Below are 25,611 nucleotides of genomic sequence, written 5' to 3'. Positions count from 1 at the left end.
TAATTCACTCAATAAATACTATTGACTGCATGTTCTGTACCAGGCATTGCGTACTGGGCATTGATGAGCAAAACAGACATAGTCCTTGACCTCACTGTCCAACTACTGAGACCTGAGCTAGAGTTAGAACAGAATCTGTCTGATTCCACAGACTAAATTCTCTTTTTTTTAAGGTATGCAATGTAGTGAATTGATATGTTTATAGATGGTACTCCATTTAAAGTTATTACAAAATGACTATAATTCCCTGTGCTGTGCAATATATCCTTGTTCCTTATCCTTTTATACACAGCAGTTTGTATGTCTTAATTCCATACCCCTATCTTGCCCCTCCCCACTCCCTCTTCCTACTGATATCCACTAATTTGTTTTCTATACCTGTGAGTCTGTTTCTATGTTGCGGTATATATTTATTTTTTCAGGTTCCACATGTAAGTGATAACATAGTATTTGTTATCTCCATCTGACTTATTTCACTAATCAAAATACTTTCTTGGTCTATCCACTTGTTGCAAATGGCAGAATTTCATTCTTTTTTTATGGCAGAGGAAAACAGTAGAATGGGAAAGACTAGAGATCTCTTCAAGAAAATTACAGATATCAAGGGAGCATTTCATGCAAAAATGGGCACAATAAAGGACAGAAACAGTATGGACCTAACAGAAGCAGAAGATATTAAGAAGAGGTGGCAAGAATACAGAAGAACTATATAAAAAAGATCTTCATGACCCAGATAACCATGATGGTGTGATCACTCACCTAGAGCCAGACATCCTGGAGCCTGAAGTCACGTGGACCTTACTTAGTAAGCATCACTGTGAACAAAGCTAGTGGAGGTAGTGGAATTCCAGCTGAGCGATTTCAAATCCTAAAAGATGATACTGTGAAAGTGCTGCACTCAATATGCCAGCAAATTTGGAACACTCAGCAGTGGCCACAAGACTGGAAAAGGTCAGTTTTCATTCCAATCCCAAGAAAGACAATGCCAAAGAATGTTCAAACTACTGCACAATTGCACTCATCTCACACGGTAGCAAAAAATGCTGAAAATTCTCCAAACTAGGCTTCAACAGTATGTAAACTGAGAACTCCCAGATGTTCAAGCTGGATTTAGAAAAAGCAGAGGAATATTCCATTGTGTATATGTACCACAGCTTCCTAATCCATTCGTCTGCTGATGGGCATCTAGGCTGCTTCCATGTCCTGGCTATTATAAACAGTGCTGCGATGAACATTGGGGTACATGTGTCTCTTTCAGATCTGGCTTCCTCAGTGTGTATGCCCAGGGGTGGGATTGCTGGGTCATATGGCAGTTCTAGTTCCAGTTTTTTAAGGAATCTCCACACTGTTCTCCATAGTGGCTGTACTAGTTTGCATTCCTACCAACAGTGTAAGGGGGTTCCCTTTTTTCCACACCCTCTCCAGCATTTATTGCTTGTAGACTTTTGGATAGCAGCCATCCTGACTGGCGTGTAATGATACCTCATTGAGGTTTTGATTTGCATTTCTCTGATAATGAGTGATGTTTAGCATCTTTTCATGTGTTTGTTAGCCATCTGCATGTCTTCTTTGGAGAAATGTCTGTTTAGTTCTTTGGCCCATTTTTTGATTGGGTCATTTATTTTTCTGGAATTGAGCTGCAGGAGTTGCTTGTATATTTTTGAGATTAATCCTTTGTCTGTTGCTTCGTTTGCTATTATTTTCTCCCATTCTGAGGGCTGTCTTTTCACCTTGCTTATAGTTTCCTTTTTTGTGCAAAAACTTTTAAGTTTAATTAGGTCCCATTTGTTTATTTTTGCTTTTATTTCCAATATTCTGGGAGGTGGGTCATAGAGGATCCATTCGAATCAGTTCTAATGAGATGGATGAAACTGGAGCCGATTATACAGAGCGAAGTAAGCCAGAAAGATAAAGACCAATACAATATACTAACGCATATATATGGAATTTAAAACGATGGTAACGATAACCCTATATGCAAAACAGAAAAAGAGACACAGATGTACAGAACAGACTTTTGGACTCTGTGGGAGAAGGCAAGGGTGGGATGATCTGAGAGAATAGCATTGAAACAAGTATACTATCAAGGGTGAAACAGATCACTAGCCCAGGTTAGATGCATGAGACAACTGTTCAGGGCTGGTGCACTGGGAAGACCCAGAGGGATGGGATGAGAAGGGAGGTGGGAGGGGGGATCGGGATGGGGAACACATGTAAATCCATGGCTGATTCATGTCAATGTATGGCAAAAACCACGACAATATTGTAAAGTAATTAGCCCCCAACTAATAAAAATAAATGAAAAAAAAAGAAAAAGCAGAGGAACCAGAGATCAAATTGCCAACAACTCTTGGATCACAGAAAAAGCAAGAGAGTTCCAGAAAAACATCTACTTCTGCTTCATTGACTATGCTAAAGCCTTTGACTGTATGTGGATCACATCCAACTGTGGAAAATTCTTCAAGAGATGGGAATACCAGACCACCTCACCTGTCTCCTGAGAAATCTGTATGTAGGTCAAGAAGAAACAGTTAGAACCAGATGTGGAACAACAAACTGGTTCCAAATTGGGAAAGGAGTATACCAAGGCTATATATTGTCACCCTGCTTATTTAACTCATATGCAGAGTACATCATGAGAAATGTCAGACTGGATGAAACACAAGCTGGAATCAGTATTACCGCAAGAAATATCAATAACCCCATTAATGAAGATGACACAACCCTTATGAGAAAACAAAGAGGAACTAAAGAGCCTCTTGATGAAAGTGAAAGAGGAGAGTGAAAAACCTGGCTTAAAACTCAACATTCAAAAAGCTAAGATCATGGCATCTGGTCCCATCGCTTCATGGCAAATAGATGGGGAAACAATGGAAACTGTGACAGACTTTATTTTCTTGGGCTCCAAAGTCACTGCAGATGGTGACTGCAGCTATGAAATTAAAAGACGCTTGCTCCTTGGAAGAAAAGCTATAACCAACCTAGACAGTGTATTAAAAAGGAGAGACATTACTTTGCCTACAAAAGTCTGTCTAGTCAAAGCTATGGTTTTTCCAGTAGTCATGTATGGGGGTGAGAGCTATGCCATAAAGAAAACTAACCGCTAAAAAATTGATGCTTTTGAACTATGGTGTTGGAGAAGACTCTTGAGAGTCCCTTGGACTGCGAGGTGATCAAACGAGTCAATCCTAAAGGAAATTGGTCCTGAATATTCATTGGAAGGACTGATGCTGAAGCTGAAGCTCCAATACTTTGGCCACCTGACGCGAAGAACTGACTCATTTGAAAAGACCCTGATGCTGGGAACGATTGAAGGCAGGATGAGAAGGGAACAACCGAGGATGAGATGGTTGGATGCCATCACTGACTTGATGGACATGAGTTTGAGCAAGCTCTGGGGGTTGTGATGGTCAGGGAAGGCTGGCGTGCTGCAGTCCATGGGGTCGCAAACTGAACTGTTTTGCACACCACACCACACCACATCTTCTTTATCTGTTTGTTGATGGAATTAGATTGTCAGATTAATTGACCATATGTGTGTTGGTTTATATCTGGGCTCTCTATTCTGTTCCATTGATCTATATGTCTGCTTTCTATTCAGTTTTATTGATCTGTGTGATGGTACCACACTCTCTTGATTAGCTTTTTGGTATGGTCTGAAGTCAGGGAGGGTGATGCTTTGAGCTTTGTTCTTTTTTCTTGAGTTTGCTTTGGTTATTTGGGGTCTTTTGTGGTCCCAAATAAGTTTTAGGTTTACTTGTTCCAGTTCTTTGAGAAGTGTCATGGGTATTTTAATAGGGATTATATTTAGTCTGTAGATTGTTTTGGGTAATATGGGCATTTTAACAATATTAATTCTTCCAGTCCATGAATACAGGATGCTTTTCTACTTACTTATATCATTTTCTATTTCTTCCATCTGTGTCTTTCGTTTTCAGAGTACAGGTCTTTCAGTTCCTTCATGAAGTTTATTCCTAGGTATTTTAATCTTTTTAATGCAATTGTAAATGGAATTGTTTTCTTGATTTCTTTTTAAATTGTTCATTATTAGTGTATAGAAAAGCTACAGATTTCTATATATTAATCTTATATTCTATAATGTTACCAAATTCATTTATTAGTTCTAGTAGTTTTATGGAGGAGATTTTAGGATTCTTTTTAAATAGTATCATGTCATTTGCAAATACCGACAGTTTCCTTTCTTCTCTTCCAATTTAGATTCCTTTTGTTTCTTTTTCTTATCTGATTTCTGAGGCTGGAACTTCTAATACTATGTTAAATAGGATTTTCAAGAGTGGGCATCCTTATCTTATTGCTGATTTTAGAGAAAAAGCTTTTAGCTTTTTACCACTGAGTATTATATTAGCTTAGTCGTGTCTGACTCTTTGCGAACCCATGGACTGTAGCCTACCAGGATCCTCAGTCCATGGGATTTTCCAGGCAAGAATACTGGATTGGGTTGCAATTTCCTTCTCCAGGGGATCTTCCTGACCCAGGGATCGAACCTGGGTCTCCCACATTGTAGGCAGACGCTTTACCGTCTGAGCTACCAGGGAAGCCCTAGCTGTGTATTTATTGTAAATGGGCTTTATTATGTTGAGATATGTTCCCTCTATACCAGCTTTGTTGAGTTTTTATCATGAATGGCTATTGAATTTTGTTGAATGCTTTTTTCTTAATCATTTGAGAAGTGATTGTGTAGGGTTTTACCCTTTGTTTTGTTAGTGTGGCATATCACAGTGATTTATTTGTGTATATTGAACCATCCCTTTATCCCTGGAACAATCCCATTTGATCATGATGTATGATCCTTTTTATATATTGTTGAATTTGGCTTGCTAATATTTTGTTGAGGATTTTTGTATCTGTGTTCATCATAGATATTGGCCTGTAATGGCCTCCTGGGTTTTTTTTTTTTTGGCAATATCTTTCTCTGGCTTTGGTACCAGGGTAATGGATTCATAAGATGAGGTTGGGAGAGTTCCCTCCTGTTTAATTTTTTGGATTACTTTGAGATGGATAAGTATGTTTGATAGATTCTTTATACATTTGATAGAATTCCCTGTGAAGCCATGCAGCCTGGGACTTTTTTTCTCTTAAAAATTTTTTGATTACTAATTCAATTTTAATACTAGTAATTGATCTTTCAGATTATCTATTCTTTTCCTGATTCAATCTTGGAAGATGGTATGTTTCTGGGAATTTACCCATTTCTTCTAGGTTGTCTAATATGTTAGCATATGACCATTAATAGTATTCTCTTACAATTGTTTGTATTTCTGTGATATCAGTTGTAGTTTCTCCTCTTTCATTTCTTGTTTTGCTTATATGCATTCTCTTTCTTTTTGTTTTAATGACCCTGGCTAAAGGCTTATCAGTTTTATTTATCTTCGTGTCATTGATTTTTTTCTTTTTGTTCTCTATTTTATTTAGTTCCTCTCTTATATTTATTTTTTCCTTTTTTCTACTGATTTTGGGCTTTGTTTGGTCTTCTTTTTCTAACTCATTTAGATAAAAAGCTATATTGTTTATTTGAAATTTTTCTTGTTTCTTGAGGTAAGCCTATATTGCTGTAAGTATCTCTCTTAGAACTGCTTTTGCTATATCCCATAGATTTTGGAAAGCTGTGTTTTTATTGTCATTTATTTTGATGCTTTCTTTTTTGATTTCTTCAATGACCCATTGATTTTTAGTAGTATGCTGTTTAGTCTCCATGTGTTTGTGTTTTACCCATTTTTCTTCCTGTGATTGATTTCTAGTTTCATACTGTTGCAGTTGGACATGATACTTGATATAATTTCCATCTCTTAAACTTATTTAGACTTGTTTTGTGACTCAGCATGTGATCTGTTCTGGAGAATGTTCCATGTGTACTTGAAAAGAATGTGTATTGTGCTGCTTTTGAATGGAATGTCCTGTAGATATCTATGAAGTACAGCTGCTCTGATACACCATTTAAGGTCATAGTTTCTTTATCGATTTTCTGTCTGGTTGATTGGTCCATTGATGTAAGTGAGATGTTGAAGTCCACTACTATTATTATATTATTGTAAATTCCTCCCTTTATGTCTATTAATATGCTTTATACTTTTATGTGCCTATATCACAGAACAAACTCCTGACCACTCTGCCCCACTGCCTCAAAATGAATAACCAGCATTTTGTGGTTTTATGTGCTAGGCACTGTACATTATTTTAAACTTAGCAAACATAGAGTGATGTGAGGATAAATACAATAACAGGAGTTAAGAAAGCCCACAACTAGTTAGAGCTGCTGGATTGTTACCATTCAGACCTGTTGGGCACAAGGATACATTAGAATAAAGTCATTTGTGAGAAATGCCACTAACTTATATACAGCAGTTTTCTTTTTATCTGTACTTTGAAATTATGATTATAAGATATAACATAGAAAAGGTATTCCGTGGCTAAGTGAGTTTGAGAAACACTGGGTTCCATATTGCTTGAAAGGTTTATTTTGCTGTTAGACATCTAAAAGTCTTTCATATGATAATGAGCATTATAAATCTCTAAGAGGGAGCCTTCCCCTTGGAGATATCCTTTGGAACTAATATTTAGTAGAATTGGTTATGTGAATCACTGGTAAAGATTGTCAGGACATTAATTCAGAGGCTGAGGTGATTATCATAGGCTACAAAGTTAGAGTAGGCTTTTTGAGAGCAGAGCCTTGAGTTGGATCTTGCAAGATGGAACTTTTGGAAAACAAAATTGGGGTTTCATTCAAGGCGTGGTTCGTTTAGAGCCTCATTAATGGTTCAGTTTTGCTTGAAGTAAAGGGTTCATGTAGGAAAATAAGGTTGGAGATGTGGATTGAAGCTGAATCTTCGCTCATGTCAGAAGACAATCTAGGGTTCAACTGAGCAAACGGATCTTCAGATATAATGAGTTAGACCAGAAAGAGGTTAAGTCAAGGTGAAAATATAGTCTTGGAAGGACAGGACATGTACTTGTAAAAGTAAGTCATGCCCAGAGATGTGAGAAGATCAAGGAGGCATTACAAATCCCAAGCAAGTAAGTTGCTGAGTGGGACAGAGGCAGGGAGGAGCAATCAGTCAGGGCAATATTAGACATGGCTGGGAAGGCCCAGAGTATGGGCAGTCCAGGATTTTACTCAGCTGGCACAGAGAATCCAGGCTGATGACTGCTGTCCTTTTCTCATAGCCTTCTGGGAATGGGTGACTCTGGGATGGCAAAGATTGGTAGTCAAAAGGAGGTGGGAAGCCCACAGGTAAGGCTTGTACATATTAAATTCAGAAGTAAAAAGACTAGGCTTCCTCAGATTTTCTTTTCTTCATGCACAAAACCCAAAGCTTCTCTTGCAGATGTTAAATGTGTTAATATGTGGCATTTAATATGATTATTTTTGAATTCTAAAATAGGAACTGAATTGGGCACAAGGCATATTTTTACCATTAGGAAGAAAACCATTTTTTAAGATAGCAATACACAGATATGATATCTTTTAAATAAATGAGACTAATTTTGTTTATATTGTATGGAAAAAAATCTCCAGGAAGGAGATAATATTTGCTTAGTGTATAAGTGATGCTTATAGCATCTGTAATGATCAGGTTTTCTTTTCATGGTAGTATTTATTAGCTGATTCTTGACAATTTTTGCAAATTGAAAAATGAAGTCATGAATTTTTCCTAATGTCTTCCTTAGTGTTTTTCTGGTAAAAAGAGAACTCAGTATCTGTTATAGTGAACTATCTATTGATATTAAATTTCCTTTTTTCCTACTTAGAGACCCTGATAATTTTATAGAAATACAGTCCTTCTGAGTGTAATGTAATCTTACCTTGTAAATTACTTTTGAAGTTATTTGATGGGAAAATTCTGTAACATTAGATTCTTGATTCAGATATGAACTGTGAGTATTTTCCACCATTGAGATTTTGGTTTTATGGTACAGGTAAATGAATTCTGTGAGGGAGTTGGTAAAAGATTTATAGAAGAGATGAGATCTGACCTGAATATTGAAGGAAGGGTAAGATTTAAGAAAGGAAGAAGAATGTTTCCAGTTGGTAAAGTTATGAAAACAAAGAGAAAGTGTTAGGTTCATAGCATATTAAATAGCAATGAAACGATCAGTTTGTCTGGAGCCGGTGGTCGTGGAGAATATAAGAACTGAGATTGAGAAGGAGAGTTGGCATGTCCGGGCTGCCCTGGCAACCTGTTATGCTATGGCTGACTGTCTCCTACGGTGTGTTTCTGTAAACACTGGGTCTGACAGGTGGTAGTGTATGTTCCCTGAAAAAAGGGAATTTTGCAATCAAATAATTTTGGGAAATACTGGTTCAAGAGGCTGTGACTCTTATAGGGCAAAGTGCAAATAGTATTTTCCCATGACAAGAGACCCCTTTTCCCACAAAATATATACTGGAGTTAGTGTTCTATGGATCCTAGTTTCTGAAGGTTTCTGAGACTCAGTTCAGTTTTGGATCAGGCACAGGGTGTGTTCAGGGTGTTTCAGAAAGATTATTTTAGCATCCACTTGTAGATCAAATTGGAGGAGGATGGATAGAGTTGGGATGGGTAGTGCAGGTCAGGCAGGGAAATTCACTAATGCAGGGAGGGTCAGGAAACTGAACATCTGCTGGCAAGTGGAGGGTGCTGTGTGAGGGTGATGCTGACCTGAAACATCCTGGTGACAGTCGGAAAGCAATGGAAATGGCAGATGTAAGAGATGCTCAAAACAAAGATACCAAAGTGCTTTTTGGTAGACTGGCCATTGAGGGTGAGACATGGTGAAGAATCACATGTCTTCTTAGATCTGAACTAGAGTGACTGGAAGAATTATGACTTTAATAGGAACTGGCAAGCCAGAAGTCCTGGGTTTTTCTCCTAGCTTTGCCTATAGCAAATGTGACCTTAAGCAATCCATTTCATCTCCTTTGGCATCAGTTGCCTCGTACACCAGATAAGGATATTTGGGTAGGGTGTGTTGATCCTTTTTGGCTAGTAGGTTATGACTGTCTAGTTTGACAGACTCTGAGCTCCTTAAAATCAAGAAGTCCCCTATCCTTATCTGTACCCCATGCATAGCACAGTACCAATTAATGGGTGGATGAAGGAACAAATGAACAAGTGGAAATAAATTAATGATGATGAATTTGGTTCTTGAACAGGTTGAATTTGAGATGACACTAGATGTCCAAATAATTTTGAAAATACAGTACTTAATTTGTGGGATGGGAATCAGGTCTGGAGGCAAGATTTGTGAGTATCCTTTGGAGGTCTTCATGGAAGGGATGAAGAGTGGATGGAAATTCTAAAATAAGAACAGAGCACAGAAAGAAACTTGCAGCAGGCCTAAGATAGCCCCCAGGTGCTCACCTTTGGAGGTCCTGCAAAGGGGGGAGAGGCTGTTACTTCACAGAGAAGGATGGCTAAGAGGAGAATCAGCTGACTGATAACTCACCAGGCTATCCTACATGTCTTTCTACCCTATTATGCCTTGTTCATCATCATTTTCTACTGAAAGATCTTCTGAATCTTGCTCATTTATAAGATCAGTTGTGCCAAATGGCCACTATTTAACTTCAGACAGTTGAGCTATGCATCAGTGATTAGTTTTCTTTATTAGGATGTGATTCTTTTTAATTAGTTTCTTGATATGATATGAGTTCACAATAGAAGCAGAGATGATTAAAACCAAGCAGTGCCACCTACTGATCTAACAGTCAGTCTCTAATCAATGGCCTGTTCAAAAAATAAAATTAAAGGTTGATGTAGGGGTTTAGAGACTACCTTGCTTTCTGTTAGGTCCTTCAGCCTCTTTGTCCACTAAGGAAGGATATTTTCTTCAAATGAGGTAAACTTAAAAAATAAGTTTAAAAACCAAAAAGAAAAAAAATGGTACTTTAGGGTCTGAAAATAAGTAAGGAATGATATGCTTATTATTTCTCAGACCTTTGTCTATATATCTGGTTCTTTAAATGCATCAGCTAAAATAGTTTAGTTTAGCCCTTATTGTGTTCCTTGCATATTGAGTATTTTATGGGAACATTGTTCCTACTTTAGAGGCTCTTTCAATTTAAAGCAAGTAGATTCAAGATTAAGAGATCAGTCACTGTCCATAAATTGCAAAAGGTGGTGAGGGTTTGAATTTAAATCACATTTTGTTTATATGATCTTGTGAGAAGTAGCTTGACTCAGTGCTGTAAGAATGATCCAAAACTCTGGAACTACAGGTTCTTACTCTATTCTATAACCTTTTCACCGCCTGACACCTGATTGGTTCCACTGTCTCAGTTCACTTTCTTCTCATTCTGCTCATTGAATACCATTGCTATAGGGTCTGTTGGCAGAATCTTGGGGAGTTATGCCTGGGCATCTTTGGATCTGGTGTGGTCACAGAGTGCAGAAGTGGAAGTTTGTCTTTTAAGAAGGGTGTGGGCAAAAACACAAGAAGTAGGCAGTTTGGGGCAGATACATGAAAACTGGATGGAAGGGATTCTTTTCAACTTAGTTGATAATTTATTGATATTCTAATAGTAACCACCGATATTCTAATAGTAACAAAAATTGTTGTTCTAGTCATTAAAACATGTATATTACTGCTATTTATATCAAGTTCCTCATGTCAGTTCTTTTGATAACATCTCAAAATACTAATGTACTTAACCTGAAACTTCTCTCTATTCCTTACCTAGGGAAGGCACTAGGTTCTATAGAGTGCTAATCGTTTCTCAAGCCACCTGCATCCACGCAGGTTTCTTTCCCCTTTGGAAAAGAATCGCAAAATTGAGTATATTATGCATGTTTTGTGCCTTCCAGAAAAACAAGTGAAATGGACTACTTTCAGAAATGTAATATTCTATTTTACTAGATGGACTCTAGCTGTATAGAATTTTGACAGTATTATTCTCTCATTCCCTTTGCTTATGTCTCTTGAGTATCCTGAGTGAGAGAGATTTAAAGACAAAAAACACAGTTCTGTGAATTGAGAGGCAGAAGAATATTACAGGGCAAAAAGAGAGAATTAAGCTTTCGATTTCCATGGGCATCTAGGAGTCCTCTGAGACATCACCGCACAGGTGTGGTAGCCTTGCTTCTGAACTCTGGTACTGCTAGCTCAGGTCACACTTTTAAAATGCAGCAATTTTCTGAATGTTGAACACTAGATATTTTCTCAAAAAGAAATGTCTGAGAATTTAAAGATATTTGCCCAAACTGGCCCTAACTGATTGACTGACTGACATCAGGGAAAACATTTCTGCTTCTTTTAGCAAATGTCTTCCATCAAAGCAGACTTCATCCAGTATTCCTAGGAAGCTTCAGCTTAATTTAACTAAGCCTTTTAAAGGGAGAGAAACTTGATAATTTCTTTATTACCATGTAAGTAACAGTAAACCATGCTTTGTCGTCACCTAAGCCTGCAGAAAACAGGGGGTTCAGCAATTCAGACTTTGAAAGCACAGCTCAAATTTAGTTTACTTTATTTTTCCCAAATTGGCATAGCATGTGAGCTCAGCAGAACTAGGTTGGGTGGGAGCCCAGATGGCTAGCAAAGAGGAAGGATCGAGCTCTTTACTGCAAACCCCTTCCACTTCTTGTACCATTAGTCATGAGTCACATTGCAAACATGTGGGCGCTGACTTCTTGGAAATGGACACCGGAAAGGAGAAAAGTGGACAGGGTTGTGCTGAGAACAAACTGTCCTTGACAAGTCATGGCTCTTCCATCAGCGTGGTTTTCCCATTCTTCACCCTCCCTTTATTATTGTTCATCCTCTCAGATCTTTGTGCTCAGCCAGATCTTTTCCATTTGTGCTGGTATATTCAGTGTTGTATTTGAGAACTGGTGGAGGTGGAGGGAGACTTAAGGAGGTCTTAGAACCATCAAGGTTCCTCATGGCTTGTTAAATAAATTAAGACCGTTCTTTGTTGAAAGTGACACAGGTCTGGCTCTCTCCAGAGGAATGCAGGAACATCACCCACAACTACCTCAGCTCCACAAAAATCCCACTGGAGTTTTTGCTGTACATGGGTTGGAGTATCTCACCCAAGAGAGATCTTTTGTGAAACATTCTCTGAGAGATGGCCAAATCTTTTTTTTTTAAGATTTTTTTTTTAGATGTAGACCATTTTTTAAAGTGGTCTACATTCAATTTTTTAAGTTGAATTTCTCACAATATTGTTTGTTTTATGTTCTGGTTTTTTGGCCACAAGGCATGTAGGGTCTTAGGTCCCTGACCAGGGATGGACCACATACCCCCTGTGTTGGAAGGTAAAATCTTAACCACTGGACCTCCAGGGAAGTCTCCCTGGGATAGCCAGATCTTAAAACCTTCTCTTAAAAACTTTTCTGATCAGAATCAAAACTTGCCTAAATTCACAGCATTTCCTCTCCCAGGAGATATACTGAAAGAGAAAAATCTCTTTGCTTGCCATGTGCCAGTTCAGTCTTTTCTTTCAATGATAATTAGAATAGTTTACCTTTAGTTTTTAGCTTCTATTTTTTCTTATTTCTCTTTGAGACACTTCTATTAATATTTGCCCCAGGTGACAATAAAGAGAACCTCCCATTGATCCGGAAGGTTCTAAGAAAGTCATTGTGGATTATAGCTGCTCATCAGTACTTCTATTTTTTCTCTTGTTGTCAATAGAAATTTGACTTTAAGGGGATATTTTTATTTCCCAAGAGAAATTCTTTAAATTTTTCTTAAAAACGATAAGATAGCTGAAAATATCTGTTCCATTCTACGAAAAGAATATTTCCATTTTGGTAGAACATTATGAAATTCATGGCACATTATAGCTGCTCTTGAAGTCATTATTCAGTAAACTTGTTCTGAATTGGCTGTATCCTGACCCAACCAGGAAAGCTTGGTGAAGATCTTCCAGTGTACTTCTCAAGAGCTGCTCCATGCTCATGTTGACTGTGTCATTCACAGGAACCTCCTGCGGGTCACCTTCCAAAGTACCTGAATGTTTGAGTATGCAGCATGTCCTACTATGTCCACTGGACGAACACCAGGTCCCACTGGCTTCAATTAAGCCCGATTGTTGGTTGTAGTGTTTTTAAATTTCTCCTGGCAGTTTTTAAAAGCAGAGGCCTCATGTTTTGTTATAATTGCAGCAGGGTTCAGGAAATTAAAGAAAAAAGTACTGCAGAATCCCAGCTCTGCCACCTAACTGTTGATGCAGCCTTGAGTGAGATACTTAACTTCTCCTTGCCTTGGTTTTCACATGTTTAAAATGGGGATAATATTACTTCACAAGGTTGTAAAGATTAAACTAGATAGTGTACATCAGCACTTAACACAGTACTGGGAACATGAGCTCTCACTTAATAGCAAATATAATGGTTTGAAGTTAAATGCAATTCAGTCTTGCTGCTGCTAAGTCACATCAGTCGTGTCTGACTCTGTCCGACCCCGCAGACGGCAGCCCACCAGGCTCGCCCGTCTCTGGGATTCTCCAGGCAAGAATACTGGAGTGGGTTGCCATTTCCTTCTCCAATGCGTGAAAGTGAAGTCGCTCAGTCATGTCCGACTCGTAGTGACCCCATGGACCACAGCCCACCAGGTTCCTCCATCCATGGGATTTTCCAGGCAAGAGTACTGGAGTGGGGTGCCATTGCCTTCTCACAGTTCAGTCTTATGTTGTGTCTAATATCTTGCCAGATTAGAGAGTATGATTGGAAAGTGTAACATTTGAGTGGGCAAACATTTGGATTATTCTTCTAAGTGTAAGTTGGGAATTAAAATGCAGCTATTTTATGATAAATATAGGCAGAATCATATTGTAAACTACTTTCCAGACAAACCAGTGTATCCATGTATGTATGTATGTATGTATGCTCAGTTGTTCAGTGGTGTCCAACTCTTTGCAACCCTATGCACTATAGTCCACCAGGCTTGTCGTCCATGGGATTTTCCAAGGAGGAATACTGGAGGGAGTTACAGCCCATTCTTCTTGCACTTTGGGCTTTGATATTCAAAAATTTTTCAAGAAATAGTTCTTCATTGGAAAGAAGGAAGGAAGGAGATGGGTAACAGAGAGGAGGGGAAAAGGTGATTTTAAAGTATTTTATTTTTATGTAAAGATTTTCAATAGAGAATTTTTAAGTCAGTTCAGTCACTCAGTCATGTCCAACTCTTTGTGAACGCATGGACTACAGTGCACCAGGCTTCCCTGTCCATCACCAACTCCCGGAGTCTGCTCAAACTCATGTCCATCAAGTAGGTGATGTCATCAAATCATCTCATCCTCTGTCATCCCCTTCTCCTCCTGCTGTCAGTATTGCCCAGCATCAGGGTCTTTTCCAATGAGTCGGTTCTTGGCATCATGTGGCCAAAGTATTGCAGCTTCAGCATCAGTCCTTCCAATGAATATTCAGGACTGATTTCCTTTAGGATTGACTAGTTTGATATCCTTGTTGCAAGGAATCTCCAAGGGACTCTCAAGAGTCTTCTCCAACACCACAGTTCAAAAGCATCAATTCTTCGGCGCTCAGCTTTTTTTATGGTCTAGCTCTCACATCCATACATGACTACTAGAACAAGCATAGCTTTGACTGGACGGACCCTTTGTCGACAGAGTAATGTCTTTGCTTTTCAATATGCTAGGTTGGTTAGAGCTTTTCTTCCAAGGAGGAAGTATCTTTTAATTCCATGGCTGCAGTAACCATCTGCAGTGATTTTGGAGCCCAAGAAAATAAAGTCTGTCACTGTTTCCATTGCTTCCCCATCTATTTGCCATGAAGTGATAGGACCAGATGCCATGATCTTAGTTTAACAAGTTTAATTGTGAGTTTTAAGCCAACTTTTTCACTTTCAACAAGAGGCTCTTTAGCTCCTTTCGCTTTCTGCCATAAGGGTGGTGTCATCTGCATATCTGAGTTATTGATAGTTCTCCTGGCCATCTTGATTCCAGCTTGTGTTTCATCCAGTCTGGCATTTTGCATGATATACTCTGCATATAAATTAAATAAGCAGGGTGGCAATATACAGTCTTGATGTACTCCTTTCCCAATTTGGAATCAATCTGTGTTCCATGTCTGGTTCTAACTGTTGTTTCTTGACCTACATACAGATTTCTCAGGAGGCAGGTAAAGTGTTCTGGTATTCCCATCTCTTGAAGAATTTTCCAGTTTGTTGTGATCCACACAGTCAGAGGCTTTGGCATAGTCAATAAGGCAGATGTTTTCCTGGAACCCCCTTGCTTTTTCAGTGATCCAACGGATGTTGGCAATATGATCTCTGTGTTCTCTGCCCTTTCTAAATCCAACTTGAACATCTGGAAATTCTCACTTCATGTACTGTTGAAGCCTAGCTTAGAGAATTTTGAGCATCACTTTGCTAATGTGTGAGGTGAGTGCAATTGTACAGTATTTTGAACATTCTTTGGCATTGCCTTTCTTTGGGATTGGAATGAAAACTGACCTTTTCCAGTTCTGTGGCCACCTCTGAGTGTTCCAAATTTGCTGGCATCTTGAATGCAGCATCATGTTTTAGGAATTGAAATAGCTCAGCTGGATTTCCACCACCTCCACTAGCTTTGTTTGCAGTGATGCTTCCTAAGGCCCACTTGACTTCACAGTCCAGGATGTCTGGCTCTAGGTGAGGGATCACACCATCGTGATTATCTGGGTCATGAAGATCTTTTTTGTAGAGCTCTTCTGTGTATACTTGCCACCTCTTCTTAATATCTTCTGCTTCTGTTAGGTCCATACTGTTTCTGTCCTTTATTGTGCCCATCTAAGAGGAGAGTGAAAAAGCTGGCTTAAAACTCAATATTAAAAAAACTAAGATTACAGCATCTGGTCCCATCACTTCATTCAAATAGATGGGGAAACAATGGAAACAGTGACAGACTATTTTCTTGGGCTCCAAAATCACTGCAGATGGTGACTGCAGCCATGAAATTAAAAGACACTTGCTCCTTGGAAGAAAAGCTTATGACCAACCTAGACACATATTAAAAAGCAGAGATATTACTTTGCTGACAAAGGTCTGTCTAGTCAAAGCTATGGTTTTTCCAGTAGTCATATATGGATGTGAGAGCTGGACCATAATGAAAACTGAGCACTGAAGAATTGATGCTTTTGAATTGTGGTGTTGGAGAAGACTCTTGAGAGTCCCTCGGACTGCAAGGAGATCCAACCAATCCATCCTAAAAGAAATCAGTTCTGAATATTCACTGGAAGGACTGATGCTGAAGTTGCAATACTTTGACCACCTGATGCCAAGAGTGACTCATTGGAAAAGACCATGATGCTGGGCAATATTGAAGGCAGGAGAAGAGGACGACAAAGGATGAGATGGTTGGCATCACTGACTCGATGAACATGAATTCGAGCAGACTCCAGGAGTTGGTGATGGACAGGGAAGCCTGGCATGCTGCAGTCCATGAGGTTGCAAAGAGTTGGACTCGACTGAGCAACTGAACTGAACTGAACTTGCATGAAATATTCCCTTGGTATCTCTAATTTTCTTGAAGAGATCTCTAGTCTTTCCCATTTTGTTTTCCTCTATTTCTTTTAATTGATCACTAGGAAGGCTTTCTTATTTCTCTTTTCCATTTTTTGGAACTCTGCATTCAGATGGGTATCTTTCCTTTTCTTCTTTGTCTTTGGCTTCTCTTCTTTTCTCAGCTATTTGTAAGGCCTCCTCAGACAACCATTTTGCCATTTTGCATTTCTCTTTCTTGGGAATGGTCTTGTTCCTTGTCTTCTGTACAATGTCATGAACCTCTGTCTATAGTTCTTCAGGCACTGTGTCTATCAGATCTAATCTGTTGAATCTATTTGTCACTTCCACTGTACAATTGTAAGGGATTTGATTTAGGTCATACCTGAATGGTCTAATGGTTTTCCCTACTTTCTTCAATTTAAGTCTGAATTTAGCAATAAGTAGCTTATGATCTGAGCCACAGTCAGCTCTCAGTCTTGTTTTTGCTGGCTGTATAGAGCTTCTCCCTCTTCAGCTGCAAAGGATAGAATCAATCTGATTTTGGTATTGACCATCTGTTAATGTCCATGTGTAGAGTCATCTCTTGTGTTGTTGGAAGAGGGTGTTTTCTGTGACCAACGCGTTCTGTTGGCAAAACTCTGTTAGCCTTTTCCCTGCTTCATTTTGTACTCCAAGGCCAAATTGCCTGTAACTCCAGGTATCTCTTGACTTCCTACTTTTGCATTCCAGTCCCCTGTGATGAAAAGGGCATCTTTTTTTGGTGTAAGTTCTAGAAGGTCTTGTAGGTCATCATAGAGACATCGTAGAGAATTTTTAAAGGCCCTATTTAATCATTGCCAATATCATTTTTTAAGGAGATCATTTTAATGGGATACCCTTCTCATGATCATATTAATTGCTTATCATGAACCAGTGACTGTATGTTCATAAACAGCTTTCAAAACGTCTCCAAACTGTCCCTGTCAAGACACTTGGTTGTTCTTGTCCCAGTAGTTCCATTTCCAGAAATATTTAATATTTGGGCCCAAAACACAAACATAGCAAATTAACTTTAAACTTGAAAATTCAAAGTTGATTTCTTCCAGCAGGTCACTTGATTGATAAGTGAAATGTCGTGGTGGTTCTGAGGGGAAAACAAAAGATTAAGACCAAGAAGGAAGATCATTACAGTAAAACTGAAGGTCATTTTGCCAATTATTTTCAACAAACAAGATAATGGGCTTCTGCAGATTATATTCTACGTTCTCAGTCTCTCATTTGGAGCAGGAAAATGGACAGTGATGGGAAAGGAGTCATTTGTGGAAGGCAAAGGAAGAACAGCAGGGGCTTCTGCGTGATGAGGCTGGTTTCACAGGCCTGGGAGGAAATGATACTGATGTCAGAACCAGCGGGGAACATTCTGAATGTTTTGGCTCTCAGAAAGAAACTTTAGAACTGAGCAATAAAGAAAGAAAAATTCTTTTCAGAGATGACATAAATGACATGGTAGTTAACTTCAGAAATGTCTGAAAAGTAATATGAAGTATATCAAAGATACATAAGTAAAAATAGGGTCATCTTAGGCTGATGACCTGTTTCTGGTATTTGCACTCTGATTTGGTAGGAAATGCTGCAGTGAGTTTTTGCTGTAAAAAAAAAAAAAAAATTAAGTTCTTTAACTTTTATTTTCATTCCAACTGAAAAATAAAAGTGTCCTTCTACGTGTTCCTAACTCCTTGAAATGACCTTATGTGAGAAGCATCCCTCTGTGACAGGAAACTGAATGACCACACTTCTGTTTTTACAGATACACTCAGCACTCTTAATGCACATTAGCTGCTACAAGCCCAGGAGAGGCTTTAGAATCGGATTTGTCCTTGAATTATGTCCTGGGGCTCAGTAAAAGCTGTAAGTTACTAGCAGATGTCATAGACACAACAAAACCACTGCAGCCCAGGGTAAGAAAGCACGGTACCCACAGTTGCATTCGCCCCGTGTGAACACCCAGCGGGCTCAGATTCTCTCATGTTGGTCTTCCCTCACCACGCAGAAGGGTTTCTCAGCCTCCAGGCCGTCCATATCAGATGGTCTGCTCCTGGATCACATCCAGAGGTCACTGCTCCTTCCTCTGGGAGATTCTGATCGCCTCTCTGGAGCATGTCTGTCCCACCTTTTCCCAACTCACCAGTTGGAGGAAGGCATGGCAGCCCACGCCAGTATTCTTGCCTGGAGAATCCCCATGGACAGAGAAGCCTGGCAGACTATAGTCCATGGCGTTGCAAAGAGTCAGACATGACTGAGTGACTAAGCACAGTCTGATAATCAGACTTCTTTGAAGATGGGGTGTGCAAAAGTGCCTCTGGGATAATACTTAAGCGTATTGCCTTCTTGTGTGCACATGGGCCCTGAATTTTCTTGTTTGAATAATGTTTTTGAAAGTGGTTTGGACCAGCCCAAACCATAAGACTTGAATGTATCCACAGGTACTGAGCTTATCTGTCTTCCAGCATATCCTTTTTGGGGCATTTCCTACCATTTTGGTGAGGCTTTTCTAGTAGAAATTTTCTAGGGATCCAAGATGGCCCCTGTGGTCAAGCAGTTTGAATGGGAACAGGTTAGCTGTGTCCATTATATACTTCTAAACAAAACAGAGCCTGATCCCTCCAGGGGAATACATTTGTCTTGTGGGCTAGGAATAAGCCCAGATCTTCATTCTAAGATGAACTACCCACTGATATACCACAGAATGGATGAACCACCTTTTCTGCTTGGCCTCTCTGCTCATTTTAGCCACAAACATTCCCAGCACTCCATATCACCAGAATCCCCACAAATCAAAATGGGCCAGGTATTCACTATTTATCGGAAGAGAGCAGATACCAGCTACAAGTTTAGAAAAGGGCTACAGTGAGATGCCCAAATAAGCGAAAGTGCTTAGGACTTCCCTATTCCCTGCATGATCTCAGAAGTCCCTGTCAGATCTAAGACTGTATGACTTTTGGGTTCCAGTTGAGAAGAAGATAGCAGAAATAGGTTGCAAAGATGAATAGGCAACTGTCAATAACTACACATTGTGCAAACTGAATGGATACAACCAATTCAATAAATATGTTGAACACTTACTATGAGTCACCTCTGGTTTAGGTGCTGGAGATAGAATAGCACCCACCCTCACGGAGCCTTCATTCTAGTGGGCTGAAGGGATGTGAGAGCTCCCAGGACCCACGTAACCCCCACAGCCCTCACTGCTCCTTCTTGGAACCTCTGTGCCCTTTATTCTCCTGAAGCAGAGGGATACAGCCTGAGAAACACACTCACCAGACAGTAACCTTCATAAACAAACCCAAATTGACTCTAGTTTTCTCTTCCTTGCCCTCTTGTTTGATAGCTGCATTTTAAACCACTTTCGTGTCTGCCTAATTCTTTATTCCAGCACTGTGTTCATGTCAAGTCAAAATGGAACTAGAACATGCATGTGGGATTGTCTGAAACTGGATCCCAATTATTTATCGTCACCTTCCTTAGTTTTTTATTTAGTTGGTAGGACTATTTATACATTTTTGGATGTATCAGCTTATCACTGATACTCTACTTGGCCTTATTTATAAAAACTATAGGGAAAAAACACATTTTATTCCCTGTTTTTTGACATTTTCATCTTAGTCATTCTAAGTGGCAAAAGAATAACATCAATCATAGCAAGCTGTTGCCGAGTTCCTACTGTGTATTAAATGTGGGTCAAAAGCATTTGACCTCATGATCCCTCATCAGAACTTAGGAAACCCTTTGAGGCAGGTCCTATAACATGTCCTTTTACAACCCTGAGAGGTTACATGGTTTGTAGAAAATATTTTTCAAAGGGTATCTCAAGGGGATTCTGATATTGTTGTATGTTGCGTTACAGTTTCAAACCTCAGTTTTCTTATTACAACTTTTGAGTAGTTTGAGTTAAAATGAGAAATAATATCACACAGGATCAGAACCAGAGTTCGATTTGGCCGTCATTCTGCCTCAGATCATTGCTATTTTCACAAAATAAGAGTATTTCCTTATGCTGTCACTCAAAGGTTCGGAATGTGGTTTCTCCATCAAGTGAATTAGATACTTCTTTGCGTGTGAAAAGCAATATCTGGATCTTATGTAGGTAAAGCACAGATAGCACTTATCACATATATTTTAAGATATCTGTGTACATTTTTACCATCCCTCTAAGAGATGTGCTCCGTGCAATCTTAGACCATGCCTTTCTTAATCTCTGAAGCCCAATGCTGTACACGCATTGGCATACAATGGCATACAATGAATGTTAGTTGAATCTACAAACTTTAGAAAATACCCTAAGTACTCTAGCTTCCTTTAGTAACTAATTATGAATCCGTTTACTCACTGAAATGATCTTTGAAGCTTTTTTCCAGCTTGTATCACCTCTTAACAAGTAGTAGAAATTTCCTATCTATTGGGTAAAGTTGTGCTTTCTTTTATTTTTTGTCAAAACATTTCCTTCAAATTTCCTAGAGTTATAATAACAGCATTTAAAAGCAGTGTCTTCCCTTCATAATATTGTTTTTTAATTATTCTTTCATGTTTTTAGGAAGGCGATGTCTGGCCCAATTCATCAGCTGAAATCACTGTGTACTTTAATCCCCGGGAAGCCAAGCTCTACCAGCAGACTGTCTACTGTGACATTTCAGGTAAAGACTTCCTTCATGTGGTAAATTCAGGTTACCAAGTGCTCAGAGCATAAAGTGATAAAGTGCTGTGTGTGTGAGAATATTGGGGTTTATGTGCAGTTCATGATATCAGGAGGAGAATAATAGAGGCAAGTTATGCACTTCATACATCTTTCTAGAACAGATCAGACTTTGAAGTACCTTATAATTGTGGTGTCCTGGGTGGGGATGGAAAACCACGGATCTAGGTTACCCCTTGATTTTTAGAGCAGTAAGAATATTAGTTGGAATTCTCTTGCTTAAAAGCAAGAGAATTCCAACTAATAATCTTATTGCTCTATAAATCAAGGAATAATTTGGATCGTAGAAAAAGCAAGAGAATTCCAGGAAAGCATCTATTTCTGCTTCACTATGGTAAAGCCTTTGACTGTGTGGATCACAACAAACTGGAAAATTCTTCAAGAGATGGGAATACCAGAACACCTTACTTGCCTCCTGAGAAATCTGTATGCAGGTCAAGAAACAGCAGTTAGAGCCGGACATGGAACAGCGGATTGGTCCAAATTGGGAAAGGAGTACGCCAAGGCTGTATATTGTCACTTTGCTTATTTAACTTATATGCAGAGTACGTCATGTGATATGCCAGACTGGATGAAGTGCAAGCTGGAATCAAGATTGCCAGGAGAATATCAGTAACCTCAGATATGCAGATGACACCACCCTTATGGCAGAAAGCGAAGAGGAACTAAAGAGCCTCTTGATGAAAGTGAAAGAGGAAAGTGAAAAAGCTGGCTTAAAACTCAACATTCAGAAAACTAAGATCATGGCATCTGGTCCTATCACTTCATGGCAAATAGATGGGGAAACAGTGGAAACAGTGAGAGACTTTATTTTTTTGGGCTCCAAAAATCACTGCAGATGGTGATTGCAGCCATGAAATTAAAAGATGCTTCCTCATTGGAAGAAAAGTTATGACCAACCTAGACAGCATATTAAAAAGCAGAGACATTTATTTGCCAACAAAGGTCCATCTAGTCAAATCTATGGTTTTTCCAGTGGTCATGTATGGATGTGAGAGTTGGACCATAAAGAAAGCTGAGCACCGAAGCGCTGATGGTTTTGAACTGTGGTGCTGGAGAAGACTCTTGAGAATCCCTTGGACTGCAAGGAGATCAAACCAGTCAACCCTAAAGGAAATCAGTCCTGAATTTTCATTGGAAGGACTGATGCTGAGACTGAAGCTCTGATACTTTGGCCACCTGATGCGAAGAACTGACTCATCTGAAGAGACCCTGATGCTGGGAAAGATTGAGGACAGGAAGAGAAGGGGATGACAGAGGGTGAGATGGTTGGATGGCATCACTGACTTGTTGGACCTGAGTTTGAGCAAGCTCCGGGAATTGGTGATGGATAGGGAAGCCTGTCTACTTGGTTGCGAAGAGTCGGACATGACAGAGTGAGTGATCTTAACTGAACCGACGAATATTAGTAGTAACAGTAGTATTTGCTCAATAGTAATAGTATTAGTTGCTCAATCATATCTGATTCTTTGTGACCCCATGAATTGTAGCCCTCCAGGCTCCTCTCTGCATGGGATTCTCCAGGCAAGAATGCTGGGATGGATTGCTATTCCCTTCTCCAGAAGATCTGCTTGACCCAGGGATTGAACCCATCCTGCATTGCAGGCAGAATCTTTACTATCTGAGGAAGTCCCAGAGTAAGACTATTACTTGACACAAATTCCACAGTTATGTTTTATTCTTTTTATAGTATTTGGATAGTTAGTTTTTTTCCCTTTTAAGTTTTTATCAGAATAATGCATGCCAAGTGAGATGGGAAGGCAGCCTGGCAGAGGCCAGAGCCACAGAGGGTGTGCTGGTAGGGTGGCGACCTGATGGCTTCAGGAGATTGGATACATACAGAGGAATTAAGCAAAAAGTAAGTATATCGAGGGTAACAGGAGCTAGTCATTTTCACTCAGAGGAGGGAAATAGAGATATGGGAAGGAGGAAGCCTAACATGAGCCCTTTGGTATTGGAATGGAGTGGTAGATGTCATCTTAGTTAATACCAGCAGTAATAGAGCAAATCAACCTCATATAGCACCTGCTAGGATGCAGTAGAAGCATAGCATCTCTTCAATGATATTAAATACTTACGTGGGTCTAATCACAAGGAAGCCTCAGACTAACCCAAGTTGAAGGACAAAACATGATGACACCTGGGTGCAACATGTGAGCCTGGATTGGATCCTTTGCTACAAAGGAGATTATTGAGAGCAAAGGAATATATAGAAGTTCTTTGTACTACTAAGGAGAGTTTTATGTATTTTAAAAGTATTTCAGAATTAAAAAAAAGCTGATATCAATAAATAAGTAAAAATACATATAACAAGATTATAAAGATAAATAATAGTCTTATTTCTTCAGTACTGCTTTCCAAGAAGTACTTTTAGCTGTTTCTTTCTTATATGGCTATTTGTTGATTTATCAACTTCACATACTACTTTTGAGTCCTCAATATAAAAAATGAGGATTTAGTTCACTTCTGTCTTCTCTACCCCTTCCTGGACTTAATAGATTATAATTTACATGCAGTAAAATTCACTCTTTTTGGATATACAGTTCTGTGAACTTTGTCAGATGTAAACAGTGATGTAGCCACCACCATAAGCAAGCGTAGAATATCTCCACGACCCAGTAAAATTTCCTCATGCCCCCCTTTGCAGACAATTCTACCCCCCGACCTTAATCCCTGGTAACCAAATTATTTTTAATTATATTTGGTTTATTTTAGGAGATTTATTTATAGTCTTAAATAGCCTTTACTTATATATTTAAAACTATAAATTTGTGTCCATCAACTCTACAATATCCTTGGATGAGTTGTCTGCCCACTGAAGTTCTCCCTTTTCTGTGAGTTGTTCTAGTTTTGTGTTGTCATTGTTGATAACCACATTCAAGTCTTCTGTTTTGTCTATATAAATTTTATACACTGGAGAGCCAAACTGTACTCTGGGATTATATTTTATCCTCTATTGGTTGAGTGTTCTGACCTTAAGTCGCTCAAAGAATGTCCCTAAGGTCTGAATCTTATAGATTCTCCTTCTTTTTTTTTTTCATTTATTTTTATTAGTTGGGGGCTAATTACTTTACAATATTGTCGTGGTTTTTGCCATACATTGACATGAATCAGCCATGGATTTACATGTGTTTCCCATCCTGATCCCCCCTCCCGCCTCCCTCCCCATCCTATCCCTCTGGGTCTTCCCAGTGCACCAGCCCTGAGCACTTGTCTCATGCATCCAACCTGGACTGGTGACCTGTTTCACACTTGATAGTATACTTGTTTCAGTGCTATTCTCTCAGAACATCCCACCCTCGCCTTCTCCCACAGAGTCCCAAAGTCTGTTCTATACATCTGTGTCTCTTTTTCTGTTTTGCATATAGGGTTATCGTTACCATCGTTTTAAATTCCATATATATGCGTTAGTATACTGTATTGGTCTTTACCTTTCTGTCTTACTTCACTCTGTATGATCGGCTCCAGTTTCATCCATCTCATTAGAACTGATTCAAATGAACTCTTTTTAATGGCTGAGTAATATTCCATAGTTTATATGTACCATAGCTTCCTTATCCATTCATCTGCTGATGGGCATCTAGGTTGCTTCCATGTCCTGGCTATTATAAACAGTGCTGCCATGAACATTGGGGTGCACGTGTCTCTTTCAGATCTGGTTTCCTCGGTGTGTATGCCCAGAAGTGGGATTGCTGGGTCATATGGCAGTTCTATTTCCAGTTTTTTAAGGAACCTCCACACTGTTCTCCATAGTGGCTGTACTAGTTTGCATTCCCACCAACAGTGTAAGAGGGTTCCCTTTTCTCCACACCCTCTCCAGCATTTATTGCTTGTAGACGTTTGGATAGCAGCCATTCTGACTGGCGTGTAATGTAGATTCTCTTTCTTGACTGTCCACCATCTTCTCACAACTATACCTCATTTTAACTCACTTCATAATTGACTTGACTCTTCCATATAGTTTTTGGTATTCTTCCCCCTGTGGTTTCTAATTCCTCATTTTTAAAAATTTGTATCTAAATATAGCGTTCATGCTCTTCTTCTCCTTGAAGATATTTCCTCAGAGCCCATCAGCTTTCTATTCTAATTTAAATCATTTACTTCCTGCACAGTTTTTTTCCAGGAGTTTTTTTTTTTAATTTCCATGTGCATTCCATTGTATCTTTTGTCTCTCATTTTACTCAGGTAATTTCCTCAGAAGGGGTATCTAGATGGGAAACTTTGATCCTTGCATGCAAGAAAATGTCTTACTCTCCCTTCGTACCTACTTGATGGGCTTTACAGCTGGCACTACAGATAAATAACCTGCCTGCCAGTGCAGGAGAATTAAGAAACACGGGTTCGATCCCTGGGTCAGGAAGATCCCCTGGAGGAGGGCGGCAAACCACTCCAGTATTCTTGCCTGGAGAATCCTATGGACAGAGGAACCTGGCAGGCTA

General features: G+C 39.3%; 1 protein-coding gene across 2 annotated transcripts in view; it reads left to right on the top strand.

The window, feature by feature from the left end:
- Positions 1-25,611, top strand: part of HYDIN (HYDIN axonemal central pair apparatus protein) — a 346,758-nt gene that overhangs the window by 95,450 nt on the left and 225,697 nt on the right. For both annotated transcript variants that reach the window (XM_070451030.1, XM_070451031.1), the window contains exon 10: positions 21,014-21,113. In XM_070451030.1, the coding sequence (XP_070307131.1) occupies positions 21,014-21,113 (100 nt within the window). The remainder of the gene's footprint in view (positions 1-21,013; positions 21,114-25,611) is intronic.

The sequence above is a fragment of the Odocoileus virginianus genome, chromosome 20 (genome assembly GCF_023699985.2).
Source record: "Odocoileus virginianus isolate 20LAN1187 ecotype Illinois chromosome 20, Ovbor_1.2, whole genome shotgun sequence".
NCBI lineage: Eukaryota > Metazoa > Chordata > Mammalia > Artiodactyla > Cervidae > Odocoileus > Odocoileus virginianus.
The sequence above is the reverse complement of the archived record's forward strand: the minus strand, read 5'-3'. Positions and strand labels throughout refer to the sequence as shown.